At 43.0% G+C, this 26,896-nt stretch overlaps 2 protein-coding genes across 17 annotated transcripts in view; both read right to left on the bottom strand.

The window, feature by feature from the left end:
- The window catches only part of LOC147043623 (RNA-binding protein Musashi homolog 2), a 160,488-nt gene extending 144,358 nt beyond the window's left edge, over positions 1–16,130 (bottom strand). For 15 of the 16 annotated variants that reach the window (XR_015068620.1, XM_085935481.1, XM_085935484.1 and 12 more), the window contains exons 1-5: positions 15,916–16,130; positions 15,618–15,658; positions 15,126–15,207; positions 14,528–14,612; positions 5,616–5,657 (exon numbers count right to left, since the gene is read on the bottom strand). Coding sequence is in view for 14 of the 16 variants with exons in the window: in XM_085935481.1 (XP_085791607.1) it covers positions 5,616–5,657; positions 14,528–14,612; positions 15,126–15,207; positions 15,618–15,658; positions 15,916–15,977 (312 nt within the window). In the remaining 2 variants the exon portion in view is untranslated. Of the gene's footprint in view, positions 1–5,615; positions 5,658–14,527; positions 14,613–14,736; positions 14,957–15,125; positions 15,208–15,617; positions 15,659–15,915 lie in introns of those variants that run through there. The other variant, XM_085935492.1, reaches the window with a different exon arrangement.
- An 8,605-nt stretch (positions 16,131–24,735) lies between these two features.
- Positions 24,736–26,790, bottom strand: LOC147043622 (oligodendrocyte-myelin glycoprotein-like). Its single transcript, XM_085936626.1, has 3 exons — positions 26,783–26,790; positions 25,072–25,976; positions 24,736–25,010 (listed from the first exon to the last, which is right to left on the bottom strand). Exons 1-3 carry the CDS (start codon positions 26,788–26,790, stop codon positions 24,736–24,738), a joined length of 1,188 nt encoding a protein of 395 aa, XP_085792752.1.
- Between the last annotated feature and the right edge of the window lie 106 nt (positions 26,791–26,896).

Raw genomic sequence — 26,896 nt, 5'->3', positions numbered from 1 at the left:
TTTTGGGAAACATTAGCTGTCACTCATGTATCAAGTAATAAAGGCATTTTAGAAAATTTTCAGCAACAAATACTTTGGCTCAAGTTAACTGAGTGATGACAACACAGATTTTTTTTTTTTTTTACTGTTTACATTTTCTTTTGTATCACAATATTACTTTATAATGCTTGAATATTCTTTTGCATTACATGCCTGTGTATTTATCTTTGCTAAGACTGTCCCACTCATTTTCTTCATTGATATTTCCCACAGCTGGCATATTGCTTCTACATGGCCATTTTTTTTTTGTCCAGTATTAAATTAAGTGCAGGATCCCATCTCTGGGCCAAGCAAATCAACAAATACAAACTGTGGCAGGCCAACGTGAGAACATGACACAAATGTATACAGATGATAAAATATGATGTGGATGACATTGCCTGCGATGAAAAATTAATGGCATGAGCCAACATGTCAGCAGTAAAATGGTGAATGATGTGTGGAAGATAAAGGTCACAGATGAGGACCGCAACATTATGTCAGGAAACAGCCAAGCTCTTTAGCGCCCTGCGTTGATCCGGTAATATACTATTAAGTCTCTTTCACAACATATATCATTTTTATCCTCAAGTGACATGTAACATATGTTTGACAAAAAATGAGATTTGTTTCCTTTTTAGTGGAAGGGGAAATACACCCCATCGCAGGCTGAGGAATTCCAGCGATGTCCTCCTGGAATGTGAGGCAACATCGTCTGTACACTTGCATATCCTTCCCGCCTAAGCTCCGCTGCTCATTACTAACGAGCCAATGCACATGCCTGTCATCGGGACAGTTTGCTAGCTATTAAACAATGCCTGACTGCGCGGAGCTCTGTCGGAGGAGAACAGCTTATGCAGCTCCTGCTTCAGATATAAATGGTAAAAACAGCCACTGAAAGGTCCTCGGCTTAAATGTCTAAAAGCGAATAGTACGACTAACAAATGTGTACAAAAATACGACTGAGGGACACATCCCTGGGTAGCGGTTGCTCCGATTTTCAAAGAATCCATTGAACTCGTGTTTCACAACCTATTTTAATGTTTTGGTATCACTGTGGGTACAAGAAGGGTGTTTGAAAAGAGGTCCTTCAAGACCATGCCCTCTTCTGTGCTGCTTAGGCCTCTACCCTGGCTGCATCGCTGTCTTCGTTACCGTCAGTCAGCATCAGATTTAGCAGTGCCAGGTTCCAGCACAGCTCTCGGCTCTCTCTGCCCTGCCAGCAGTTGCCTGCCTGCCTGCCTGCCTGCCTGCCTGCCTGCCTGCCTGCCTGCCTGCCTGCCTGCCTGCCTGCCTGCCTGCCTGCCTGCCTGCCTGCCTGCCTGCCTGCCTGCCTGCCTGCCTGCCTGCCTGCCTGCCTGCCTGCCTGCCTGCCTGCCTGCCTGCCTGCCTGCCTGCCTGCCTGCCTGCCTGCCTGCCTGCCTGCCTGCCTGCCTGCCTGCCTGCCTGCCTGCCTGCCTGCCTGCCTGCCTGCCTGCCTGCCTGCCTGCCTGCCTGCCTGCCTGCCTGCCTGCCTGCCTGCCTGCCTGCCTGCCTGCCTGCCTGCCTGCCTGCCATTGGTAAGCATTGTAAGAGCCCCTTATTCCCCAAGAAAACCTCATTACTCTTCACCAGCAACCAAGGAGATGGCACAAATAAGAATCGCAAAAATGTGTACTCCGTTTACAAGAGACCTGGCAATTATTCATCAAGGAAACAGTAAGTCGCGTTCACAATTTGCACAATTTATCTCCATATAGAGGATTCCATAAAAAGAGCACAATACGTTGTGAAAACACACAAAAAGAACATGCATGAATCAAGTGCTTTGACTACCCCGGTAACTGGGTCACTCTGTTGGCAATTGTGTTTGACCACCAAACAGTCATTCATTTGTTTGCGCTTTGGCCCATTTTTCATCTGGAGCAGTGCCACTGTGAACGCAAATGAACGCAAAAGAGCTGACAGGTCAGGGACTTAAAGGCAACACTTTGACAAAGAGGCCGCAACCACCATCCAGATTGGCATAGCGTACTCAAATACTCTGGTATCCTTCAAGCAACTACTTGGACAAATTCATACTAGCGGGAGGCCTTCACATTACAATTGTGAAGTGGAAAAAAACATGGCCACCCGAGTGGGTACAGCGCAGCGGCTCAAATTGTAAGGACTCCGATTTGATGGCCACAGGTGAACTATTGGCGACAAAAATATGAAAACTGCTACGGGTTCTTGGAGAGAGCCTTGAGCTCCGTCAGGGGTGACCCTGCCGCTAAACCCCGACTGCTGTTGCAAGCAACACACCTAGAGAATTTAGGGACTGGCAGCAAAAGTACCGGATTAGATCAACTAGGTCGAGAGCCACTGGAAGTAGTGTGCTGGTTCCCAAAATTGTAAATAAAACATCTGCAGCCTTACAGTTGTATTTTGAGTACAACAAATAACCAATTTGAATGACCAAGATCGGACTGACAGACTTAGCGATGCACATGGGCCATATCAGAGTGTGAAAGCACACTCCTTGTTTGAGCCTTCATCTCACAGGGAGTTTATGGACAATCTGTTTGTGAGAGGGGCATGACAAAGCACCGGCTTGTGTTTGGCATGTCTTCCCTCATTGCGGACTGCCTCTTGGTTACAATCGGCTATGTAAAATCCATTTGAAATCCCATTTATCCAGAAAAATACAAGCAAAGTCTATTCTGTGCGGGACAGCTTGGTTATTTGCCGTGTGACATATCGCCTGAAATGTGATGTCAAGTTTGTCGAAGAACACTGCATTCATTTTGTTACTCCGGGTGTGCGTGTGCAGCCGGAATGGCGAGGCATATGCAAGGTCTAATTAAAACTATCCTGCTATACATGACAAATATCTGGGAGGTCTCATTGTCAAGCTGAACAAAAGAAACTGATATAGCACTCTCTTCTTCATTGAGGACTTTTGTCCTTGATTATTCTTTCAGACTCATGCAGCTGTGGAGAACCGGGAAGCTGGTGCTTTTAATAAACGCCCCGAGACATTCATGGGCCTGGCAGCCACCGTGGTTTCATTTAGCCAGCAGTGAGCTGTGTCATTTAAAATAAGGATCATTTGGAGAGGGGGGGGGGGGGGATATCATCATGCTAAATCTAGATCAAACAACAGAGCAAGGTGTTCGTTCGACTGGATTTACAAAGCGGGGTAATCCGAAAAGAAGTGCTTGAGAGCGTAATAGACGGTCCCTGAGTAAGGTATTGATAGATCGAGTGAGACAGGAAGTGGGATATCAAATATACATGCACATAGACATGTGCTTTTGTGTGGAACATAAACTCAGGGGACAGAGAGTATATTTACCTCTCACGGCATTGTTATTAGAATTTATTTAAATGTAAGGCTTGGCTCTCTTGAATCACACTCCACCGGATAGTCTTTTTTCAAATCAATCATAAGCAAGCAGTCCTAGAGACCGGGAGTGAAGAGACTAGTCAATTTGCCAGTCATAGAAAATGTGCGGAATATCGAGAGGAAATGAAATGGATAAAAATGCGTGGAACGAAAAAGCAGAACTAAGACGTAGCTGCCAGCCACGCAGCTTTGACAGTCTGCCGTTAAAAGGGAAGCCGCAGTCACAGGTGTCAGCCTGGAGTAAAATATAGGACAGCGCTTTGACGTTACATCATTGAACTACCTCAATCAATGTACAAGCATGCTTAGCCTTTCTCCTCACTGACATTAAAACATGCAGCTTAACAGGTGACAAGGGGTCTTCAAATAAAACCAAACCATTTCACAGCTGTCTCTATTAAGGTCGCTCGCAGACAGTCTTCGTTGTGCATGCTGAAATCTCCATGAAACAACAACAACAACAACAACCGGCGCAGGAAGAGACTTGCGAGGAAAGGTTTATACCCATTGCTCTCAAAAACGATACTGCTATGTCCTTTCATTTTCATAACAAGCCATCACAACTCATCTCCGACTCGAGTGGCCACAGTCCCACTGGCAATTAAAATAATGCTGGGATCCGCCATCATTGCGTGTGACTACGGTGGAAAACCAAAGCGGCAAGCGCGGCAGAAATGACACCTCCTGTCGAAGAGAGAATTTGGAGCACTCATTTGTAGTATTGAATAAAGAGGCATGCCTAACTACTTATGGGAGCATCAACACAGCATAGAAGCACTTATATTTACTTTGAGAGAATAGAAACTGATTACGCAGACGTGCCATAAATCACATGCTCATGTCTTGGCACTGAGTCAGAGGTGTGGGCAGCTACTCCTTGTAGCTAGCCCAATAGATATACTTCTAAAACGTGTGATGTCAAAGACAAACCAGCTAAACTAGAAAATATGACTTCACAACTGGACTTTAGTCTGTCAGTGGTGGCGTCTTTCCTCAGAGTTGAAGCGCCCATGTGTTTGGCCACAGGGAACAATGGTGTCTAATACAAGTTGTTTTTCCCTCTGATCCCGGTGCAAACACCTTCACTTGTTTACAGCCGAATGTCCTCCGTGTTCACCTTCACTTCCTGTCTGTTTCCAGCGATTGTCTACGTGCCGTACATAATGCGGCGTTTTACCCTACCGCAGTATTGTCGGGGTTAGCCACGAAGTCATCGTTAGCCATGAGAACATTAGCGCCGATTGGTCTCGATTTTGATTCCCGAGTCCTGCATCGCTCATGCACCTGCCGAGTGCAGCTCCTTTCAACCCGAAACGGCTCGATCCAAGCCTAAACTGAGAGCATCCAAGCGGGCAAGCAAAGAACAGAGACTCAAACAGGGCAAAAGAATTTAAAAAGCAAAATATGTGATGCAGAGTGGAGAAAATCTCCCAGACGTTTCTAACTGGATTGTGAATCCAAAGTCCCGATGGTAAAGCATAAAAGTGCTCCACTACGCTTGTATGGGACAGCTTTTGGCATGGTGGTGTGAAAGGGCATGTCAACTGAGCACCATCTGCACACATTGCATATTTAATTGTCAAGAGAGATGCTCAAGAGCAGCAATCGAGCGAAAAGATAATATGCATCAGGAACAACAGCCCCGGTGTGATTACAGTTTTGTCTCCATGCTAATTGTGACGTCTGCACACGGCCGCCCGGAACTGAAGATATTTTGAAATCACTTATGTCAATCTATCCTCTTTATGAAAAACACTGACAGCAAACATACTTTCCAATTTGTCAGTAAACCAGACAGTTTCTTACTCATTAAATCTCCTTATAGCAGGCCATTCATGCAATCAAAAATTCCCCAAAGGATGTGGTCCACCAAAGCCGCACATTTTAGACAGGACATTGTCTGCATTCGACTTTCACACAACAAAGTCAAACGACGGCTGCACATTGGTCTCCAAATGCAAATAAATCCAAAATGGTTTTATTTCTACACAATAGCATGATGATGGGGGGGGTATGAAAACAGTGACGATAAAAAGAAGAGATATTTTTAAATGTGCAGAGCAGAAACAATGTGAGAACAATGGAGCCAGACGAGGTATTTCTCTAAAGCAAACAGACAAGCGCTGCCTCTTTGAATCTGCTGTGCGGGTGCAGAAAATTAGGTACGGTGCTGACACCAGACATAATCATTTTCTTCGAGGAGACCCGGTGACCAATTTATTTTTCTTACCTTAGGCTGGGCGCGACGTGGAAAGGCAACCTTAGGATCAATCTGGGGAAAGGAAAAAAAGAAACGGGAATGTCAAGATATTTTAAAAGCCTCACATTGAGATTTTCTAATTCCCCATAAATGCAATAAGTGCAATCGGTCACATAATTGACTCCAGTTTGCAGAAGAATAAAAATGGGCATTTGGAAAACAACAAATTCATTATTCAGTCGATTGTGACTTTTTACTGACTAATCAAAGCATTTAAAGGTTCGTACACACTGCATAATCAACTTGCACGTGATCTACTTTTAAAAGTCAAAAGCCTTTTGTCAAACTAAATCTGCATTCAAAATGGAATTACTACCCATATTGCAAATTAAGTGCACATGAAGGACAAAACATGAAAACAGCATTTTTATTTATTATTTTTATTGTATTTTTTTACACTGCCATCATAAATAACTAAATAAGATGATTATTACTCCACTTTGTTTTCCAAACTGCTGAAGGCACGGCTTACTTGAATTGGCTATGAGAAGGTTGATCAATAAAACGTTGAGATACATTTCCTTCCTTTGTTGTTTTTGCTTAACTGATTGGAGGTGAACATTTGCAGCAAGCATTCAACAATCAAACTTGAAGTAGTCGGCCGATATTTTGAATTTATACTACGGTCAGTATGCAAATCAAACTACCATTTTATTTGACTTTTGAACAAGTTTTTTTTCATTTAGAGACAAATGAACAAGCTCTCTGACGACGCATTTTAAGTTGTCGGCAATAGGCAAGAATCCGTGATAGCAGTTGGCAAAACCACATGACCTGCATAACTTTTGCATTTCAAGAATCATTAGCTGCACCACGCGGTCTTCTATACCAATAATTTGCTGGCCAAGTCACCCTAATTACGATCCACATCAATGCTCAATTGATGGAGCTCCTTTGTCACGTAAAATACATTAATTGGAGTGGCCAATGAACCATTTTTGGGGGGGAAAAAAAAAAAAAATCATATTCATTACTGCTGATCAGTGTTTAACAATATCCGTACAAGGGGTGGGAATAATATCGATTCATTGTTCGTTAAGAACTTAGTCGATTGTGTAGAATTGACTGATGATTAATCGCGCTATTATTCGGCTTAATACGACCGTGTCGTCAAAAGTCGAATCCCGAACATTCAGAAAGGTATTCTCTTATTACATTTGAAGAAAACAAATAATGTCGTTAATTTGCCATACATAAGGAAATGTAGTCAAACGCCCAATTCTTGCGCTGGACAATCATTTATGCCGGGCCGGGCCGGGCCGGGCCTGTCAGTTGACATGCAAAATGTTCAAGTAAAAAGAAATAAATGTAAATATGGAGGTCAGCCACAAGAGCCATAGTTTGACTAGCAATAGTCATTAGAGTGGAGAATCGCCGCTACTCTGACCAGGAATTACTGATTGAATATGACATGGAGAAAATGAGAATCCCAGGCTGGTGACGCCTCCAAATAACAAGCAGGATGTATCAGATGAGCATGTTTGCCCGTCTTGTGCTTGTTATGTTACGAGTTTAATTTTCCCCATTAATTTCACTGGCATGAAGGTATGGGTGGCATGGGGGTGGGCTGGTCTCATCAACCATAAATCACACAGCAATGTCATTCTAAATGCATAGCAATGAATGCGTGTCTTTTCTTCCCACTTGGCTTGCGCTTCCCCGTTTGCCTATTATTTGGAACTATTTGCCGTTACCGAAGCCAATTCTAACCGTTCATAAAAGTTATTCCTTTGGTGCAGATGGAGCCATTTAAGAAACGTGTACCCTGCTGGGGAAAAACAGCAGAACGAAAATGAAGGCAAGAAGCATCTGCACAGCTCAATTAAGCCAACGAGACCGACTACGTTTTAATGTCTTTGAAAGGAAAGCATGATGCGCTTTGTCATTGCCATCATTTCTGCCAGTCTGGGTTATTACCGTTATCTCTGGAAATCGGGTCAGAATGAGAAAGGAATTCAATAACACCTGAGTATGGAAACCCTGCTTGTAATGAATTTCATTTAAAGATTTGTTTTAGCACTTAGCCTCAGGCTTAACCAATTGAAACTCAATTACTATGTCTGCACCAAGACAACATGTCATGCTTGGAATACCAAATTCCAGTACTTTCTGACCTACTGTATCTTCCTTTTAGGTCACTATTAATTCATCCTTATTTATTCCATCGATATTATCTCTTGCTGTTAAACACTTTAAGATGAGCTCCACTGAAGCTGTTAAAAACTATGTATAAAAAAAAGAACAGTAAGGCTTCTCCGTTCACATCATTTTGACATGTAGGGTGGAAGAACAGTACCAATGATACTTTCAGAGCCATGTGGACAAATTAACCAAGGAGAAGCGGCGATCCAATTCTTTGGAGAAATACTGCAGCAGTTACCTTTTTAGGTCACAACTTGTGATGAATGACTCCTTTGAGGCAAATGAAATCAAGGGCAGGTGAGGTGCAGCGATTGTTTTTACATACTCATGCATATGGAGTTTTGTGGTTCAAAACTGTCGGGCCCGAAGGCCATCAAGCAAAAATATGCACTGGCCCTTTTGCACTGGTGACACAAATTACATCGACTCTGTTTCACCTGGATCATCTTCAGGATCATTTACATATTAGTCATTTACTAATATTTTGGCCCATTGGCTTTCTGCGGTTTGGGCGGGAAATGGCGAGATCCAGCTGCATAATATATGTCAAGAAGGTTAAGCCTCTTTTGACAACCGTTAAAATCAAAAATAAGCCGGAATGAAAATGTGTACAAGTGGCGAGAGAAGGACCAAAAGGCACATAAAAAAAAAAAAAAATCATTTTAGGGTTAAGTACACTTCACCAACAAGCAGATCATACTGTAGATGCTTGCACGTGAACTAAGCAGCAAGATCCTTGAAAGGAACAGAAGGAACAATATCCTGCAAAAGGGAATATGCTTCTACCATGGAACATTAGGTTTTATTGCTTACAAGATTATCTGTGCAAATTCAGGCAAGTAGCGCTATTAAGAAGCTTAACAAATGGCATTTACCTTTTGTTTATTGTTTTCAACCCGTGGAAGTGTGAAGGTCATTGAGTTGGTATGTTACCTTACCAACAGTACATGAGAAAGGGGGGGGGGGGGGGGTCAATTGACACATAGTGTGTTAGAGTTGTTGTGCATACATTAAATTATCACCCCTTGACTTTTGGAAAGTCAATAGAGGCAGGACGAAAGAAATTTATTGCAACAGAATGTAGGTTATACAGCTGCAAAAGAGGACGTATCGTCAAATGACATTCACACCTACGTATAGGACTTGCTTAATTCATGCTTTGTGTAAATAATGCCACACATGGAACAAAAATAGGTCCCTCCGGACATCATCGCAACCTGGAGTGTCAAAGGAATAAAAATGAGAAGAGACCAAGAGGTCACGACCTCCCCACAGCCACTAACCCGCCATCTTTTATCTTCTGTAGCTTTTTACAACAAGGTCTCTACAGGCTGCTACAAAGTGAGATCAGCGGGAGAACAGGCACATATCAGAGAAATCTTTGCAAAAAAAAAAAAAAATGTCTGTATATGAATGCAGCTCTTGGGGTAAACTCCTGATGAACACATATCTGCCCTCACACAACGGAGCGGTGTTTAAGCTTAAAGGAAAGGGCTTATCAAAGTGTGCAGCTTCTTCCAATTTTGGCCTGTGAGGAGTTCCACAGGTGTTCGTGTGTGATAGCAAACAGAATGGACATGAAATTAAAGCGTAAATGATTCATATCGGGGCTGTCAGACTTTACTGATCTTTGGGGCTGAATAACTCCTGAAAGAGGCCTTTTGTTATGCTCCTGAATCAATAAGAATTGCACTCAAATCAAAGACAACAAACACATTGACCTTTCCTAAAAATATACATCAGTATGTCGGCTATTCATTCGTGTACAAGATATTACAGACCTGCAAGGTATGTCCAACAAGAGATACAAGATGGATTAGGTTGGTTTTTTTTGGTAAACAATTCCCAATTATACAGTGCTTAACTAATTTATCAGAGACCAGTCTGCATCATTATGTGCTTTAATGTCGGCTTACATTTTTCATTTCATTTCAATTAGCTTTAATCATTTTAGCTTTAATCAAGTCTAGCGCAAAGCGTGGTCTCACTGAGTTTCCTTTCTATTTGGTACTTGGGGACCGACCGCGTTCCACCCTCGAGCTTGCATCCGTGTGTAACCTCCATCACCTCTAATAGTTATGCCACGTACTCATGGGGGTGCTATTAAAATATTTTTAAGATCACTTTTCATTTAATTCATCGATTTCCATAATGATGCAGAGGGATTTGCCCATGCTGTCGTCAATTTGAAAATAAAATAATAATAATAATATATTGACAGTCTGTCTGCGCCACAATCAATTCCAACAAAATTGCGTTACACCACCTGCGCCAGAACTTGGACCTTGTTTTAGCGAGTCTAAAATGGAGTCTATTTGTACTTCACCAAATTGACAGCTGCAATGAGGGAACCCGATAGAAAACGCCAGAATGAGTTTCAAGGCGTAGCATGGTCTACCAACACACTAAACAACACGGTCTGCAAAATTTTCAAACACTTCAGACTTGCCACGACACAAAATTCTTCCACTATTCAAGCCATTGTATCTCATTTTCTGATATCGACATTGAGAAAATGACGTAGGAAGCGGAATCAAGGAAACAGCTCAACGACACACAGTCATTAGATGAAGCCCCGCCAATAGTACACAGAAGACAGCGTGAACCAATCACACTTTAAGCCAAAATTAACTGCAAGACAGTGCCCTGCAAATGCAAGGGCACGTCAGAGTTCAGATCATTGATTGGACTTTCTTTCCAAATCCTAGGTGATGAATATGGGGTGGAGTTATTCTGGACTGCTACTCATGTCCTACTCTACAACTTTGTCAGATATCACTAAAACATCCAAGCAAAATGTCCCCCGGGGGGGTCACTCGCGTCTCTATTTTTCAATTATTCTTATTTATTTATATTTCAATTTCAGGCTCAGATAAAAAAATAATCCATCCATCCATCCATCCATCCATTTTCCAAACCGCTTAGTCCCCACGGGGGTCGCGGGTGTGCTGGAGCCTATCCCAGCCGTCATTGGGCAGTAGGCGGGGGACACCCTGAACTGGTTGCCAGCCAATCGCAGGGCACACAGAGACAAACAAGCATTTGCACTCGCACTCACACCTAGGGACAATTTAGAGTGCTCAATCGGCCTACCAAGCATGTTTTTGGGATGAAGGAAACCGGAGTGCCCGGAGTAAACCCACGCAGACCCGGGGAGAACATGCAAACTCCACACAGGGAGGGCCGGAGGTGGAATCCAACCCGCACCCTCCTAACTGTGAGACGGACGTGCTACCCAGTGCACCACCAGATAAAAAAATATGAAATAGAAAAATATGTCATTGATTGCGTTTAAGTGAGCCAGAAATCTGGTAATGAGCAGTAGTTAGGCACCACACTACTCTGTTAGGCACCACAATCAGTTTTGACCACAATCCATCAAATGATCCATTGGCCAAATAATAAAGAAAAAACGTGTTAATGTAATTGGCTTCGCATATTTGTGATACTGAAGAAAAGCTTTTGCTGCAGTCAAAACCAGTTTATGGGCAATTTCCTTCTACATGACCTACGTATTTGCATCAAATGGATTTACTTTCCATAACCGGAACATGTATAGTGTTGTACACACAGTTCCGAATGTGTCATTGGTTTCAAAGATGAATAAAATTAATGGTGTTGTGTACAAAGTCTAGAGTATTAGGCTATTATTTACAAATTGCTGGCAAAATTTATAGTCATGATAATGGATGTGACAGCTTGACTTGTTTAGTGTAGTTTGAATGTGACTGGTTGAGTTTGAACATTCTCATTTCTAAGTATGCACACAAATAATGGCATATGAACATGGGTGTGTAGACTTTTTATACCCACTATTTTTGCTACCAATTAATGTGCAATCAGTCTTCCAGCAATATATCTGCTCCCTTGTAAAAATGCTCTTCAACTGTCCATGCCCGCCTGAGCTCCAAACATTGTCGGGGCAAACATATTTCGAACAAAGCAATGGGGGAAATGAGAAATATGTTCTGAATTACCAGCATGTGTGTTGTGACGCCTGAGGCTGTGCTTTCCCATATGTCTTGTTCATATCTCCATCCAAGTGTTTTCATAACCGGTTGGAAGAAAAAGGAGCACCAATTCTTCTTTAAAATATATATATATGTGTGTGTGTGTGTACACATTACATTTACACTTTATTTCCCTTTAAAATTGATTCAAAAGCACCTAATGACAAAGTTATGCTGCCAAAAAAAAAAAGTTTGCAAAGACAGAAATATTGTATAAATTCACAGATCCAGTAAGACGTTAAAATGCAAATGAGGGTTGATTTCCACATTCCCTCTTCGAATGCTCATAATATGACTCAGCCCGTTCACAGTCACAGCCCCTGCGGCCTCTCACAGACAGCTCCCAGCCCGTTCAAGGTGACCCGTGACAGGAAAGATTCACCGGACAGCCGCGCAAAGTCCGATGCTTCTATCCAATCAAAAATCTGCACACAAATCAAGAACGTTTGTAAGTTGCTCTCTACCTTTCATTCGTACTGAGCAACTGTGCGAGAGATATGATGGGTCCTGCCTGATGCGTCGCCATTGTTGAAAAAACACAAGAGCAGAGAGTGGCCACTGACTAATGGTGAGGAAGAACACAAAGCCGGCTGCCTCGGGTGTGTTCTATTCCGTAGCACGTTTCAACGGCGCATTAGCAGCTGGGAAATATCTATTTCCGAATGGGTTCTGAGTCATCGAGATCACGTCGCAAGGCTGGCGTGTCAATCACACAGTCAAATATTAGTCGGAATAACAAGAGGGCTGAGCTCGATAAATTGAAAACTATTTACAGGATCACGATCATGTCACTTTTTTTTCCCAATTTTGGCATGCACGACACCGAAGAACGCTTTGTCTTTGTCCCTCTATCATCAAGTCAGATCAGGGCACCGACTTGGAAACTGTGGAACAGACAACAAAAAGATGTTGTTTTTTTTCTTGATTTTGAATTATTAATGATCTAGTCAGATAATTTTTCATCAAATGTATTTTGATTCACATCTTTATATTAATGACAAAAATCCTCTCATATTCACGAAGACTTTAATGTTTTTTTAAAGAGGTAAAATACTCAGCAATGCTTTATTTCCCAGGACTGCAAATAAAGTTGCCTTTTTAAATAGCGACTCTATAATAATTCAGCAATAAGACTGTGATAATGGTCATTATAAAGAATTAATTTGAAGCTTCCCGCTGGAATATCAGTTTAAGACGCTGACCGTGCACTGTATTCCCCTTTTGAGTCCAGCTGAGCCTCTCCTCATTCTCGGCATGTCCCCTCCCACAAAGAGATGGTCCTATTTTTATTTTTATTTTAAAATTTAGAATTAATACATTTCTATTCATTTCAAAGGAGATGTGTCAATAATAATCACATTTGGACTGTCACACTAGAATTTTTAAACATTGTGATCATCAAATAGATAAAACAACACAAATTTTTCCCAATTTTTTTAATTCTTTTTTTTTCTTTATTAAAATGGTATTTAAAATCTGTCCGAAGGTTCAAGCTATTTTTCTACAATCAAAAACATGGTAGTTTATTGCTGGGCCAGCTATTACAGTCAGTCAGCTGGAGGTACTGTACGACACCAAATGAATGAGCCCAAGGTCCTCAGGTTAAATCCTATGAAAAGGCTTAGCGGAATAATTAAAAAGTGCACAAGGAATTTTAACTCCTTCCTGGAATCGCTGCTGTCAGCACAAAGGACAACTTTTCACAGTGTCAACTGCCAGTTCAATATTTCACAGACGATTGAAAATACCTTGTCTCTTCAGACACCTTCTGAATCGCTACTATTTTACAGTTACCATCAGTCGTAACTTGCTGTTCATTTAGCTCTCAAAAACCTCCGTCTTCTCTCCGTGGCTACTAATTGGAAACATATGTGTGATCTTATCACCTTCGTCCCGAATAGCACATAAATAGAGCTTAAGGCAATTTAGTGACATGAGTTGACAAGAGTGCAACTACTGTGGGAAAGTGGCGAATCTGAAAGCAAACTGAAATTCTCAGGCTCTGACATGCACTAGATTTCGGAATACTACAAATGTAAAAACTAGAGACAAAATCTCCATCCCTGTGAATCTATAAACACTGACTTATCTCAGAATACTTTATGAGACACATTATTTGAATGTAAAAATAAATACACAAAGTCCAATCTGATAATCTTACAGGCCAAAAAGGAAAAAAATGTTTTGTCAATATGCAGGAGATAATTTCAATGAAATTGCAGCCATCTAAATTTTGAGCTATCTATTTTGTCCCTATGCAACACATTTTCACACAACAAACACAGAAAGTAAATACAAGTAACATATTAAATATGTTAACAGGAAAGTAAACTCATTGAGTTCCCTTGATTTTTTTTTTTTAAAGATAAAGTGGGAGATCATTTGGAACCCTTTTTTCCCTTTCAAAAAAGTGACAACAGTAGCAAGGTGGCGGACAAGGGCCCGCACGCTCTTCACTATACTTGATGCACGCTTGCGTGTGTGCTGCATGTGGAGCGGAAGTCAAGAAGGGGGCGTGTCCGTCTCATTCATCCAGAGAAGTGAACGTGCGCGCATAATATTGCACAGTGGAGCTTGTGTTTTATTGCCAGCATTAGTGCTGAAAGGACCATCGTGCATATAGCCCTTATTCGTGACCTTGAGCAAAGTGGGGCTTCTCATCAGGCATTGAAAACACATTCAGTCTCAGACTTTACAAAATGACGAAAATGTCAAAAGAAATTAACTCACCGTCTTTGAGTCTAATTCGTGGTGTTGCTGAGCTAAGACTTTTTCTACGCTGGCAGCATCTGTAAATGTCACAAACCCAAATCCTCTGCAAAGCAAAGACAAACAACAACAGTGTTAAAATGCATGCATGCAAAGGAAGAAAAAAAGAAACAATTGGGATTGTCTCGAATGCAAGACTACATCGCATAGCGCGTCATATTGTGTTTGACCTCGGTATCTTAACAGTGTTGTTTGTTTCTTGCTAAAACAGTCGTGGTACAGTGCATGCGTTTATCATCCAGATTGCGGACGTCCTGTGGCAGAAACTGAAAGTGAGCACGCTATTCGCCACACTGTGCTGCAGTCACAAAGTCAATGTCAAATTGTATTCGGTCGCAGCTTTACAGCAGCGAGCATTTAAGCTTATCTGGCTCGCTGTGAAACCACACGCAGGCGCGCGCGCGAGCGCGTACGCATGCACGCGTTCTCCGCCTCTCTCACACACACACACGCGCACGCGCACACACACACACACACACACAAACAGTGGATTAACCACGAAACAAAAGTAAAGCGATATCGCTGCATGAGAGAAAAAGTCCACCAGCATTTTATTTACCTTGAGCGTTTCGTCGTGGGGTCTCGCATCACCATACATTCTCTTATTTCTCCAAATTTACTAAAATAGTCTCTAAGGCTGTCTGTGGACAGATGAATCACATCAGGTCATTAGAGAGACAACACACACGTTGTGGTAATGAAAATGAAAAACACACGCACGCACGCACGCGCGCGCGCGCAAACACTCAAACACACGCGCGCGCACAGAAACACACGCACACACATCCCCCCGCCCCCTCCACCAGCACCACCGCCGCGATGCGCATATAGGGGTCGAATAGAGGACTTGAGATGTGGACGTAGATCGGAAATAACGCCGTGCACACACCAACCGAGACATCCCAGTGTGCACTCTTGCACGCACGCACGCACGCACGCACGCATTCGCATGCCACCGCGTCGACAACCGCCGCAAATACACAGTCAACAAACAACACGTAAACAAGACGAAATACAAGGACAGGGTTGTCCGAGAGGAAAACACTCTCACCTGGTGAGGTTTGCCAGCTGAGGCCACCGATAAACATTTTACTGGAAGGGGGAAACACAACACAAGTGAGTCCAGATGTCAGTTCGGCCATTTTGACGACTAACTAGTTCTAAAAGCGACCTTAAAGGATAAAGCGCGAGCGATCGAGTCGGAATAACAGTCTCGCTCGTCGCGCTGAAAGCTCTCCAAAACTGCCCCCTTGAAAGGCAGCGAGTGCGTGACGTGTGGACGGACGAATCGTGCACGCCAGTCCAAGTCCTCTGGAAGATCTTGCAAACATGCACAAAACACGGCTTACCCCGGGTCATGTTGTGAGTCGCTTAGGCTTCCGGATGTGGCTTGACTCCCGTCTCCTTCCATAGCTATTCCTAACTATCGGCTGGGACTACAGTGACAGTGACAGTGACAGTGACAGACACACAGACGGGCAGGAGATATGCAAAGCCCCGCTATGAGAATATTACTGAGCCGGGAACGACAGCGTCACACGTGGGATCAGCTCAGCCCCCTGCTCCCTCCCTCGCTCCCTCCCTCCCTCCCTCCCTCCCCTTCCTCCTCCCTCCTCCCCCTCCTCCCCTTCCCTTCCTTCTCTCCACGCAGTCCGCTCTACCTTGGCCCACAGGGGGCGGGGCCTCGCCCTGTCACCTAACCGATCCGATTGACGTCGACTCCGGCAATCTGCGACGAAATCCTCCTATTTGTCATTTCATTAAGCAATAAAGCACGAGAGGTAAAAGTGTCCTACTGCACCTCCAAGCAGGTGCACAGTCTAATGTGGAAAGAAGGGATGGCTGTCGGCTTAAAGGGGAAGTCAAGTTAAAAGAATTCCTTGATCCTTTATTCTATACCCCCACCTACACACACAAACACTAGTATAAAGACCCTATTCAAATTGATATTGTGATTGTGTAATATGAATTAAGCATCTAAATCCACCTGTTTTTATCCATATCAGGGGAGGGTGGCATTTTGCCTTGTACTGCCACTTGCTATTGGCTGAAAATGACATCACCGTGCCTCCTCAGCTCACAGCTTACAAATGTCACATGACCAAAGCCAGAAAACAGGTGAGTCTGTGATGGTTGTTACCTGAGCTCGTGGCCCACGCCGGACTCGCAATTGGACTCTGCCAACTTACATCCACTTTTTGTTTTCCATATGATGTATTTGATGTGCCCTCTTTGCATCCATTGCAGCCTGGTGATCCTGAAAGGGGGATCCTTCCATCTGTGGTCCCTTCTCAAGGTTTCTCATTTTTCCTCTGGAAGATTTTTTTTTGGGAGTTTTTCCTTGACCTTTTGGGAGCTCGAGATCAGGGGATGCTTTGAGAATAATTGTCAATTGTTTGTCTATGTGAAGCCCTTTGAGACTGCTTGTGATTTAGGGCTATACAAATCAACTTGACTTGACTTGACTACAGAAATTTATGTTGAATAACAAAATAAATCTATATGAACACTATTGTTTATTATGTTTTGCCATCTACTCCGCGGGGGTGTCACCATTGTTGAGTGACATCACTTTGAAGCAACTCGTAAAGTCGAGATATTATTTTCTCCGACTTTGCGAGTTGGACCTCCCAGTTTGCGTGGCGTTCCAGTGCACTGGCCAGAGGTCGGAGGTCAGACTCGTAAAAGTCCAACTTCCCACTTTCCTGGATTCCTTAATTCCTCCACATGCTAAATGTCATGCGGCCAAACCTGGAAAACAGGTTAGCGGACTCCTTGCGTATGCTAGCATAAATACAGGTTGATGACATGATGTTTGAACCCAAACTTGCTCAAATAATTTTTGGGTACATCCTGAACTGGTCGTCAAACTACATTTTGACAATGGTGTAATTTAATGTTTGTCTAAGCAGCTTGCAAAGCTGCTTTTATAGGACGATTTATGGTCGGCAAATTGGACTTTTGTGTTTCAGTGGGGTGCACATGAACGAGCCTGCCACATTCAAGCATGAACCGTAAAATACATTCACACAGCAGGCCTGTTTTTATTAACCAAGCCATGTACGCAATGAAATTAAAACACGTTTACATCAGTGAATCAATACAAGAAATCATTATTTGGTAACTCAAAAGCAGCCAACACTACAAAAGAAAGCAGAGTCTGCAAATGTTCCAAATCTTACCGACACCTTGGTCCGGAGGGTTAGCTGATTATCGGAGTAAGTCTCCTGAGCCATTAAAGCCATATACAAGCAGGTTTCCAGTGCACAAAAAGCTCCAAATCCTTTCCGCCGACCCCGAGGCACGGCCTTTCACATCTCCATTCATTATGGAAGTCTTTTCTCACGGGGATTGATGCCATACCCTCATACAATACGGGTTATAACGTTTGTAATGTCCAACTCATTTTGAGGCACCTTTGCAACAGAGAGTGGCCCAATATTGCCAAGTCAACATGTGTCAAAAGGACTGAGTGCTGTAATTAAGTGTCCAATTTGGGGTGGGCACACTTATGCAACCGCTCAATTGAACATTTGTGTTTCTTCATATGACAGATTTGGTTCTTTTCTACATGATTGATAAAATCTCTTTTATCAGGGTAACACTTCATTAGATGTCATCCACATCCCACTGCGATGACAAAAAAAAAGGATGCTCCTTTGTGATACATTTTTAGTTGACATTTTTCTCATAGATTCCTATTTAGAATTGTGCAACTTTGTAAGAATAGGCCAAACTACTGGGACACAATGCTTGACATGTTATGAATATTTTGACTGCCCGAAACGTGACTACTGAGCCACGTACTAACGTTTACATTCAGGGACCTTTTGGTGAATAGAGCTGTCCACGAGGAGCACGACCACCAAGACGTCCTTATCTGGCTTGGCAGCATGTTTTTCAAACAATGACTTTGATTAAAAAAACAAAACAAAAAACAACAAATGACTTTTTTTCTTCGGTATTTGAGGAGATATCTCTTGTCAGGTGCCCACATTGCAGCCGCCTGTGTCTAGAGGGAAGGGGGGGGGGAGCATTTGGTGACTATTTGGTGAAGCACACATCTGTCAAAGAACATAAAATTGTAAAATTCTGTGTGAAAAGAAAGTTGCTGTATTGTATTTTGCTGTACTGTTTTGCCCTGTGCCATTTGATGATATATTATCAATTATTTTTTTTAAAAACTCCCTGTTTGGCTGATTTAAGAGAGCTGCATTTTTGTTGTTACGCTCAAATCTGCCTCCGATTTTGCAGCGGAGGTTGGCTTATTCCATTTTCTTTTTTAAACATTGTTATCACAGCTTTTTGATTCTGTGATTTTCAACAGCACAGGGCAAGAAAGATGAATCAAATCAAACGTGAAAGAAGCGACGCTCAAAGTGTGACATCTCACAATATTTGATGGAGGTTTTAAAGCTAGGAGAATAAAATCTCCACCTCACCACCTAGCATGTCATCCTTTAGCGGAATTCAAATGAATGTGCTGAGTTCATAACAAGGTATGAGCAAAGATTCAATGATGGTATATTATTATGGCTTTTTTTAAAAGGTCCCGGCAGGGGACAATATTCAGTGCAGGATTTTTTTCCAGGGGAATTCTATGAACCAATCTGTGTGGAACCTTAATGAAACATTTACAGTCATATTTTGGATTGCAGGGATTTCTGAAAGCATAGTTGTGTCAGTGTAAATGCATCCCCCGCAGTTCAATAGCAAAAGATGAACCTCTTTTCTAAAGAGGGGCAACCCGGCATGGAGAAAGAAGCGCTTGTAACGAATCGAGCCTTTGCATGAACTGGAGGATTTGAGGCTTTGGAGAGAAATAAAATTGATAGTGTGTGAAAGAGCTGAGAGCAGAAAGAAAGTGAGAGAAGCAACAGAGTTACGAGACGGCGTTTTGCAGAGCACGCCTCCTATTTCCTGTCGCGGTCATTATTTTAAAACCCTCGCAATATTCCTTCGACCTTGGCCGAATTGTTCTTGGATCAAGGTGAAAATGCCTTTCCACCCACTTAATTCCTGCTTTGGGTTTCGTTTGGGAGATTTCACATTTACGACTGTACTTACTATAATTGTTGCAGATGCTATGATAAATAAATAAATAAATACATAAATAAATAAATAAATAAGGCGGCTCGGTGGTGCACTGGGTAGCACGTCCGCCTCACAGTTAGGAGGGTGCGGGTTGGATTCCACCTCCGGCCCTCCCTGTGTGGAGTTTGCATGCTCTCCCCGAGCCAGCGTGGGTTTTCTGCACATCCCAAAAACATGCTTGGTAGGCCGATTGAGCACTCCAAATTGCCCCTAGGTGTGAGTGTGAGTGCAGATGGTTGTTTGTCTCTGTGTGACCTGCGATTGGCTGGCAACCAGTTCAGGGTGTCCCCCGCCTACTGCCCGATGATGGCTGGGATAGGCTCCAGTGGGGACAAAGCGGTTCAGAAAATGGATGGATAAATAAATTAATACATTAGTTAATTAATTAACTGTCCTCTTTTTTATCAATTAATTCATTAATTAAATCAATTAATGAATGAATTAATTGATAAGAAAGAGGACAAGTTTTATTTCACTTGAATTGGCTGTATTGCTCAGAATATTAATCAAACAGGATGTGGAGCTAACAAATGATTTTCTATTGATCACTCTGGATTGAGTCATCATGCTTTTTTCTGGAGGACTTGTTTGTGTGTGTGTGTTTGTGTGTGTGTGTGTGTGTGTGTGTGTGTGTGTGTGTGTGTGTGTGTGTGTGTGTGCGTGTGTGTGTGTGCGTTTGTGTGCGTGTGTGTGTGTGTGTGTGTGTGCCCCTCATACATCTGGCCTGTGAAGCCATGAAAGCTGCAGATGCGCACAAAGTGTCTCCCTCTAGTGTCTTTCTTTCCTCCCTCTGTTTAAGCAAAGCGAGTGAGGCTCAGACTGCAGGGAGGAAGCCAGGCCGTAACATGCATAATTGACAGTCCTATTTCAGGAATTAGCCACCCACCAAACTGCAGTCTGTCAGCCCTTTCATCTCGCTTAAAAAGCCCATCCTGGCCATAAATGATCAGTTGAAACTGGCGGAATGAATGAAAGAAAGAAAGATTCTTGTTTTCATCATTGATGCGTTTGTTTTCCCAAAGGTGGTTATCATATGCGTGCGTGCGTACCTTTGTTACGATAGAGAAACCATTTGAAGGCAGACCAGTGGGAAGGATGCTCTGCTGATAAATGATTTCTTTCATTATTCCTGCTTTAACTCGGTAGATGAGTTAATTAAGCTGTGCCGGGGGCTACACGCTAACATTCCACAAAGATGGGGCCATTGCGATACGCAGACATTTAATCACATTACTGGGAAATGGAAGTGTAATATTGATGTTGTGACGATAACCACGGGACGGAAATGGAACTTATCGTGAGCGTAAATATGGGTTGTACAATTAATTGAGTATCGATTACATACACGAATTAATTTTGCCGAGTAAATAGTATGTAGCCAAAAGCGTGATGGCTAATAACTAGCAGGACATTGACAAGAAAAATGTCATTTTTAGAACCGTGCAAACAACCATGATGTGTATTAACTTATGAAACACATATAATTCTGTTCAGTACTTACATGTCCCTACGTGAGAACACTGCAAGTATCCACCTCTCCATTCTTTCTCCATTAAGTGTCGGGGTTGGGGGTGATCATTGTCCTTCACTCACTCTGCATGATATGTCAAGCAAAAAAAAAAAAAGTAACTCAACAACTCTGAAGAAAAACCAATGTAATAGTACAGATTGTGTTTCACTTTCCGCTTTCCGCTCTATCTAAAATCTATATGACTCCAGGTGGGATCATGTTTCTAAACTTGAATAGCACTTAGTAGAGCAGACCTCTGCCAAGGTTGAGCCGCGGTGAATGTTGAGCTTGCTTTTTCGACTACATTGCTGTGACCGGCAGTTTAGGCGAGGGGCAGGACCCAAAAATGAGGCGGGAGGTACGAATGTGTGGCCTTGCTTTAAAGCCAAAAAACCTGCCGGCCGCACATGCGCCCAATTCAACAGAACTTCCACTAATAGTTTCTGTTGAAGGTGATTTATTCCCTTTCTACATAATCGATCAATATGAAACTTAAAAGGGTCTTTATTTTCAAATCAAATATTAACATGTCATCGTCTTGCCATTTGGACTTTGTATTAAAAAAGCATTTGGATGCGGGTCTCTTTCGGCCAATGCTGCTCAATTACGAGTGGATGACGATGACATCATTTACCTGCTCCACCGGGCCAGGAGATAAGTACATGCCCCCGCTGCTCCCACCGAGCCTCTGGAGTCTGTGACGACTTTGGCAAGAGCGTGTGTGCCGCTCTTGATGATGGAGAACGGTGTTCAAGCCCTGCGAGGAGACAGCGGGAGGGCCGAGGTGCTTGTCGACATTTCCGAGAGTTCTGTTGAGATTGAGAAAGGAGCTGAAAACAATAGTTCCACAGGGATAGGCAATGTAAAACACCACAACTGCCTTAAATGCTGGGTTAAAATCAAACCAACTTGGGTTAAAAAAAAAAAAGACAAAATAACCCATTTTTGTACCAAAAAATGGGTTGATTTGGGTTTTCAAATTGATCCAACTTTCATTGATTAACCCAGCAGTTTTAACTGCTTAGCATTCCTGTTTTTTGGTGCTTGCGCCTTGCTGAGCCTGCATATACGTTTGTATCTTAAAATGTGGGGCATTATTCAAATCTCCAGGAACTCCTTTTTTTAACGGTGTATCACGTGATCAAGCAAGCCGCCGCAAGGTAGCGCAAATTCCCCGGCAAAGCAGCTGTGCTGCAAGCAGGACAACTGAAAAGTAGAATGTTTTCTATTCTGCACTTTGGTGCTGCTTTTGGTGTGCTAATCCTATTCAAATAGTATTTTTACACTAATAACCAATTCTTCATAAATGACCAATTTGAAGCCACGTTAGTTGAATCCAAATGTTGTTGTGTTGTATACTTGCGCTAGCCTCCTTTCTGTTTGATTTTTCCTGCTAACTGAGTGCCACCACGCATTCTCCTCTGACACTGCAAACAATGACCTTAACACCGACCTTGCCTTGTCTGCCCCATGGAGACAAGGAGTGAGATCCAGCACATCTAAATCCCCCACCCCCCTAAACTATGCCAAAGGGTTCAATTTTGCCTGTCTCATCAGTCTCTCGGCTTCAGCTGGAATACGCCTCACTCGTTCCAAATTCCTCCACATTCCCGTTTTAGTTGATCAGCACCCAGACGGGAAAACATTGCTCTTGGCTGAGAGAGACGGCAAGCCTCTTGGCATATAGACGCAAGCTGTCAATACAGATTAGCTTTTATCAGATAAACTTTATGTGCAACATTGGAGCGTCCTTTGGTTGGGTAACAGCCTGATTTGGGGCTTACAATTGATCATGTGGCTGTGTGGCTAGCACAAAGAGAGAGAGTTCAAACAGCTTCTCATTGGGTTTAATATCATAAGGTGAGGGAGGGCTCACTATATTGGTGATACTTTATAGTCATGGGTCTTTTAGAGGTCATTTCTCTATAGCAACGGCTGAATGGTTTAGGAAAATGAAGAAAAAAAAAAAAAACATGGGGTTGTGCTGCTTACAAAGGCATAAAGCCTAATAGTCACTGTAAAAGGAAAGCGTCAGTCCACTCCAAACAAACAAGCCCAGACAGAGAGATGAAAAGGGGGGGGGGGGGGAGCAATGGCAACAGTAAATGATACAAGCCTTCTACACCTTGTCAGTTATTAGGAGAAGAGAAATCTGACAACTTTGTGTTGTCTGGAGAAGCCCAAATAATTGGCTGCTATGAGGCAGCACTACCTCCTACAGCACACTACTTTGAAGAGAGTGCCATAAAGTTCTGAAGCTAAAAGCAGCTGGGGAGATTAAATACCAATTATATAGGTGCATATTTTTGTGTCTGAATTTGAATGCAAGATCATTAGATTTGATGACAATTCTCCACAGCAACTTGCAGTGGCCTACAGTAAAAGTACAAAACGTAAAAAGATGCAACTCAAACTTTATTTTTGATTACAATGTAATTTTCAGCAATGTCGTTTTTCTGTTTGATCAATTACTTTCTGCAGAGAAATGTCAAAGGCATTATTAGATGAAATTATCAGTGTGGGTGATGCTCATCAGATGTTCTCTAGCTCCCGGGCATGGGCGGGGTGAGGATTTTTCCATGTCTCCTCTCAAAACATCCACCCTTTGCGGGTGTGTCTCCGTGCACAAATTGCTGCATTATTTTGAAGCGTGACAAATCAAAGTGAACAAGCTCCTGTGTCAACAAATATTACACTATATTTATTGGTGATGTTATGCTAGTCACTCTATTCGAGATACAATCTACTGTATTATACAATTGTCCGCACATCTTTCATGAAAATAAAGCGTCTTTTATTTGAGAGCTATCGCTCTCTGATTACCTTTCAAAGCGAGTTGTCAATTGTGATTAAGTGAGAAGAAAGGCCTGACTGGGATTAATGCTTTTATGCTTAGTTAGTAGGCTTACTCATGGGAGATGTAGTTGCTGAATAATTCATCGTACTGTGTTAGAATAAATTCCCCACGTCCGATTCTATAAAGTGAAGCACAATAAGATCTTCTGAAAAGTGGTTTTGACACAAAAGTGACAGAAACTGGGATCTGTGCATAACTCTATTTTCATATACAGAATAGTAGAATATATAGATAAACAGAAATACATAGATGTACAGAACGCGACGTTTTGGAAAAGGCACTTGCTGCTGCATCAAGAAAAGTGCTGGATCGGTGTAACGTTCTCTGCAGCATTTGACTACGTTGTTAATGGTTCCTGGGATGTCAGTAAGATAAAGTACAACAGGACAGAGTCTATTCAAATATATTCATTCATCGCCACTGTACATGTGACTACAAAACACTGGAAAACGAAAAAAAAAACCCCCCATCTTCAATTGTTTCAAGAAAAGGTATCAAGGTGATAATGAGGTTAAAATGAATACATCCAGATAAGAAGTGAGAGAATCTGGTGAGGCTGCAGAGTCGTACGTAGTTGAATGTATAGTGCCATCATGTGCCTCAACCTGTTCATTGCAAGGCACTTACCTGAAAATCAGTCTTAGTGTTTGTTATTCAGAGGGAAAACAGCAACATGTTAACAAACAGCATTATTGCGTGCCAGAACAACTAATTGGGTAGGTATTCCCTTACAAATGGTGCGTTGTGTCTAGCAAGCTTCAGAGGCAGCATGAGAGACAGAAGGCCCAAGCTGAACAGGAAAAAGGTTGAGGAGAACTTAGCCAGCGATTGAGCCATGTCGACACCACTGGAAAACGGGGGAACCTTCCTCTTAACGCTCTCAGTCCGAAGAATGCTTGCCTTCTTTACTCGGATGGTGGTGAGGAACTTATCGGTTATCCTCCTTGGAGTTTTTGTCATGACTCTCGTGTCCCGAGTCGATCCTGCGAATGAAAAACCAGGTGAGTTGGGGGACACTGTGGAAATGACTGAGCGTGCTCTGACCTGCAGAAGCAGAAGTTTCAGGAAGGCTATCCATTGTGGTTGTTGCCTTTGTGGAGTCCGGGAGGAGTCCCTGTGTGCTTGCCATCACGGCAGGAAGATGGAAGGTGCTCAAGTTCCACCATCCTGTCTTTCCCCCGCCGCAGATAGGTTGCGGGCTACAGGGGCAGCCCAAGATGAGAGCGGCAGTCCGCTGTAGCCAGGATAGGAGGTAGGTCACGGCAGCCTCATTGTGGCAGGCCCAAGGGTTGTTACCCAGAGTGAGAACTCGAAGCGACGGTATCTGTTCAAAGACCCCGAAGGGAAGCACGGAGAGGCGGTTGGCGTGGAGATACAAGAGGGATAAATGAGGAAGTCTGTCCGGTGAGCCCGGCAGCACCTTCACAAGTGAATTGTGCGAGATGTCGATCATCTCCAGATGTGCAGGCATGTTGGCAGGAAAAGTCCAGAGGTTATTGTAGCTCAAGTTGAGCATACACAGATTGATCAGTGTGTTGTTTATGAAAACGGTCCTCTCTAGATTGTTGTTGGAGAGGTTCCACTGGTGGACCGTATCGTTCTTGTCCAATCGGAGGATCCGGTTAGAGGCGGCGTGGAGCTGCCAGAGGGAGCGAGGCAGGCGATCAGGCAGGCGGCTCAGGTGCTTGTGCGACACGTCGAGGACGCGAAGGTGCGTGTGAGAGGCCAGAGCGCCGTCCAGGTTCTGGAGTCGGTTGTGGGACACGTTGAGGGAGCGCAGGTTGAGCCGGAGGCCGTTGGGCAGCTCTCGCAGGGCCCTCCGTGAGCAGTCCGCGTCCCTGTGGCTGCGGTTACAGGAGCGGGCGGCGAGGAATTGTAACCCCAGCAACAAGACTAGCAGCAGCTCCATAGGGGCCTCATTAGGGGACAGAAGCCGAAGCGCAGGCCTGCTTCGAGAAAGAGAGGGAGAGTGGCGTATTACGCCTCGTATTACGCAGCATCTCGCTGTGGAAGTAAGATGGATGGATGCCTGTGGTATGGACTGCCAAGACAGAACATCTACTCTACATTTACTCCCTGCATTTTGTTTCGTGCTGGTTTTGTTTGCGCGCACACATTCTTGCAGCCAGCCCACCGGATTGTTTGCAGGTAAATACCATTGTCATGTTGTCTGTCAATTTAATGACGGAGGAAATTCTCCTGTCAGACTACGCATTGTTGCTATCTTTCTAGTTTTTAGATATTTGCATGGTGTGTATATTATTTGAGTCGTTTTTTTTTTTTTAACCATAAGCCAGGGAGGTTTACTTTTAGCAGTGTACCTTTTATGTTCCATGAGTTTCGCAAAGTGTGGTATAAGTACCACTAGTGGTTTGTGAGCTCCATCTTGAGCATAAGAAAGAACCACTGAAATATTTAGAAGTCAAACTTCAAGTCAAAATCACGCAAGGACTAAACAATTATTCACAGTACTGTACTCTTTCTAGGTCTACCAGCAATGCTATTGTTGTGGATATTTTCCTCCAATAAAACATTAAGAGTGGCGCTCGGAAGTATTTTTTAAGGTGCTGAATTTAAATGAATTGAATGTAGTATATGTTTTTCAGGGAGGTGGAAGAATGAGACACCAAAACTTCAGCTTCCATGTTCAACCTGCCAATCTGATACACAAATAACTACAGCTTAAAAAAACAGACGCATCAGCTGCTTAAAAGACTCAATATGCTTTGGAGAAAAAACTTGGTCCACAACTCACCTTCTCATTTTAACACTCGAGTTCCTTTTCAAGGCTCCTTTGTGCTGCACTTTCAACCTAGAGATCAGCTGGCTCCAAAGAGAATGCGAACCCTTCCACTGTGTGTTACTGAAA

The sequence above is a fragment of the Syngnathus leptorhynchus genome, chromosome 17 (assembly GCF_054491065.1).
Source record: "Syngnathus leptorhynchus isolate UIUO chromosome 17, UIUO_Slep, whole genome shotgun sequence".
NCBI classification, from domain to species: Eukaryota; Metazoa; Chordata; class Actinopteri; order Syngnathiformes; family Syngnathidae; genus Syngnathus; species Syngnathus leptorhynchus.
The sequence above is the reverse complement of the archived record's forward strand: the minus strand, read 5'-3'. Positions and strand labels throughout refer to the sequence as shown.

Excerpts from the sequence above, each read along its gene's own strand:
- LOC147043622 (XM_085936626.1), bottom strand. Across the intron at positions 25,011-25,071 it reads TGAAACTTCTGCTTCTGCAG|GATCGACTCGGGACACGAGA; the intron begins GTCAGAGCACGC and ends TTTCATTCGCAG.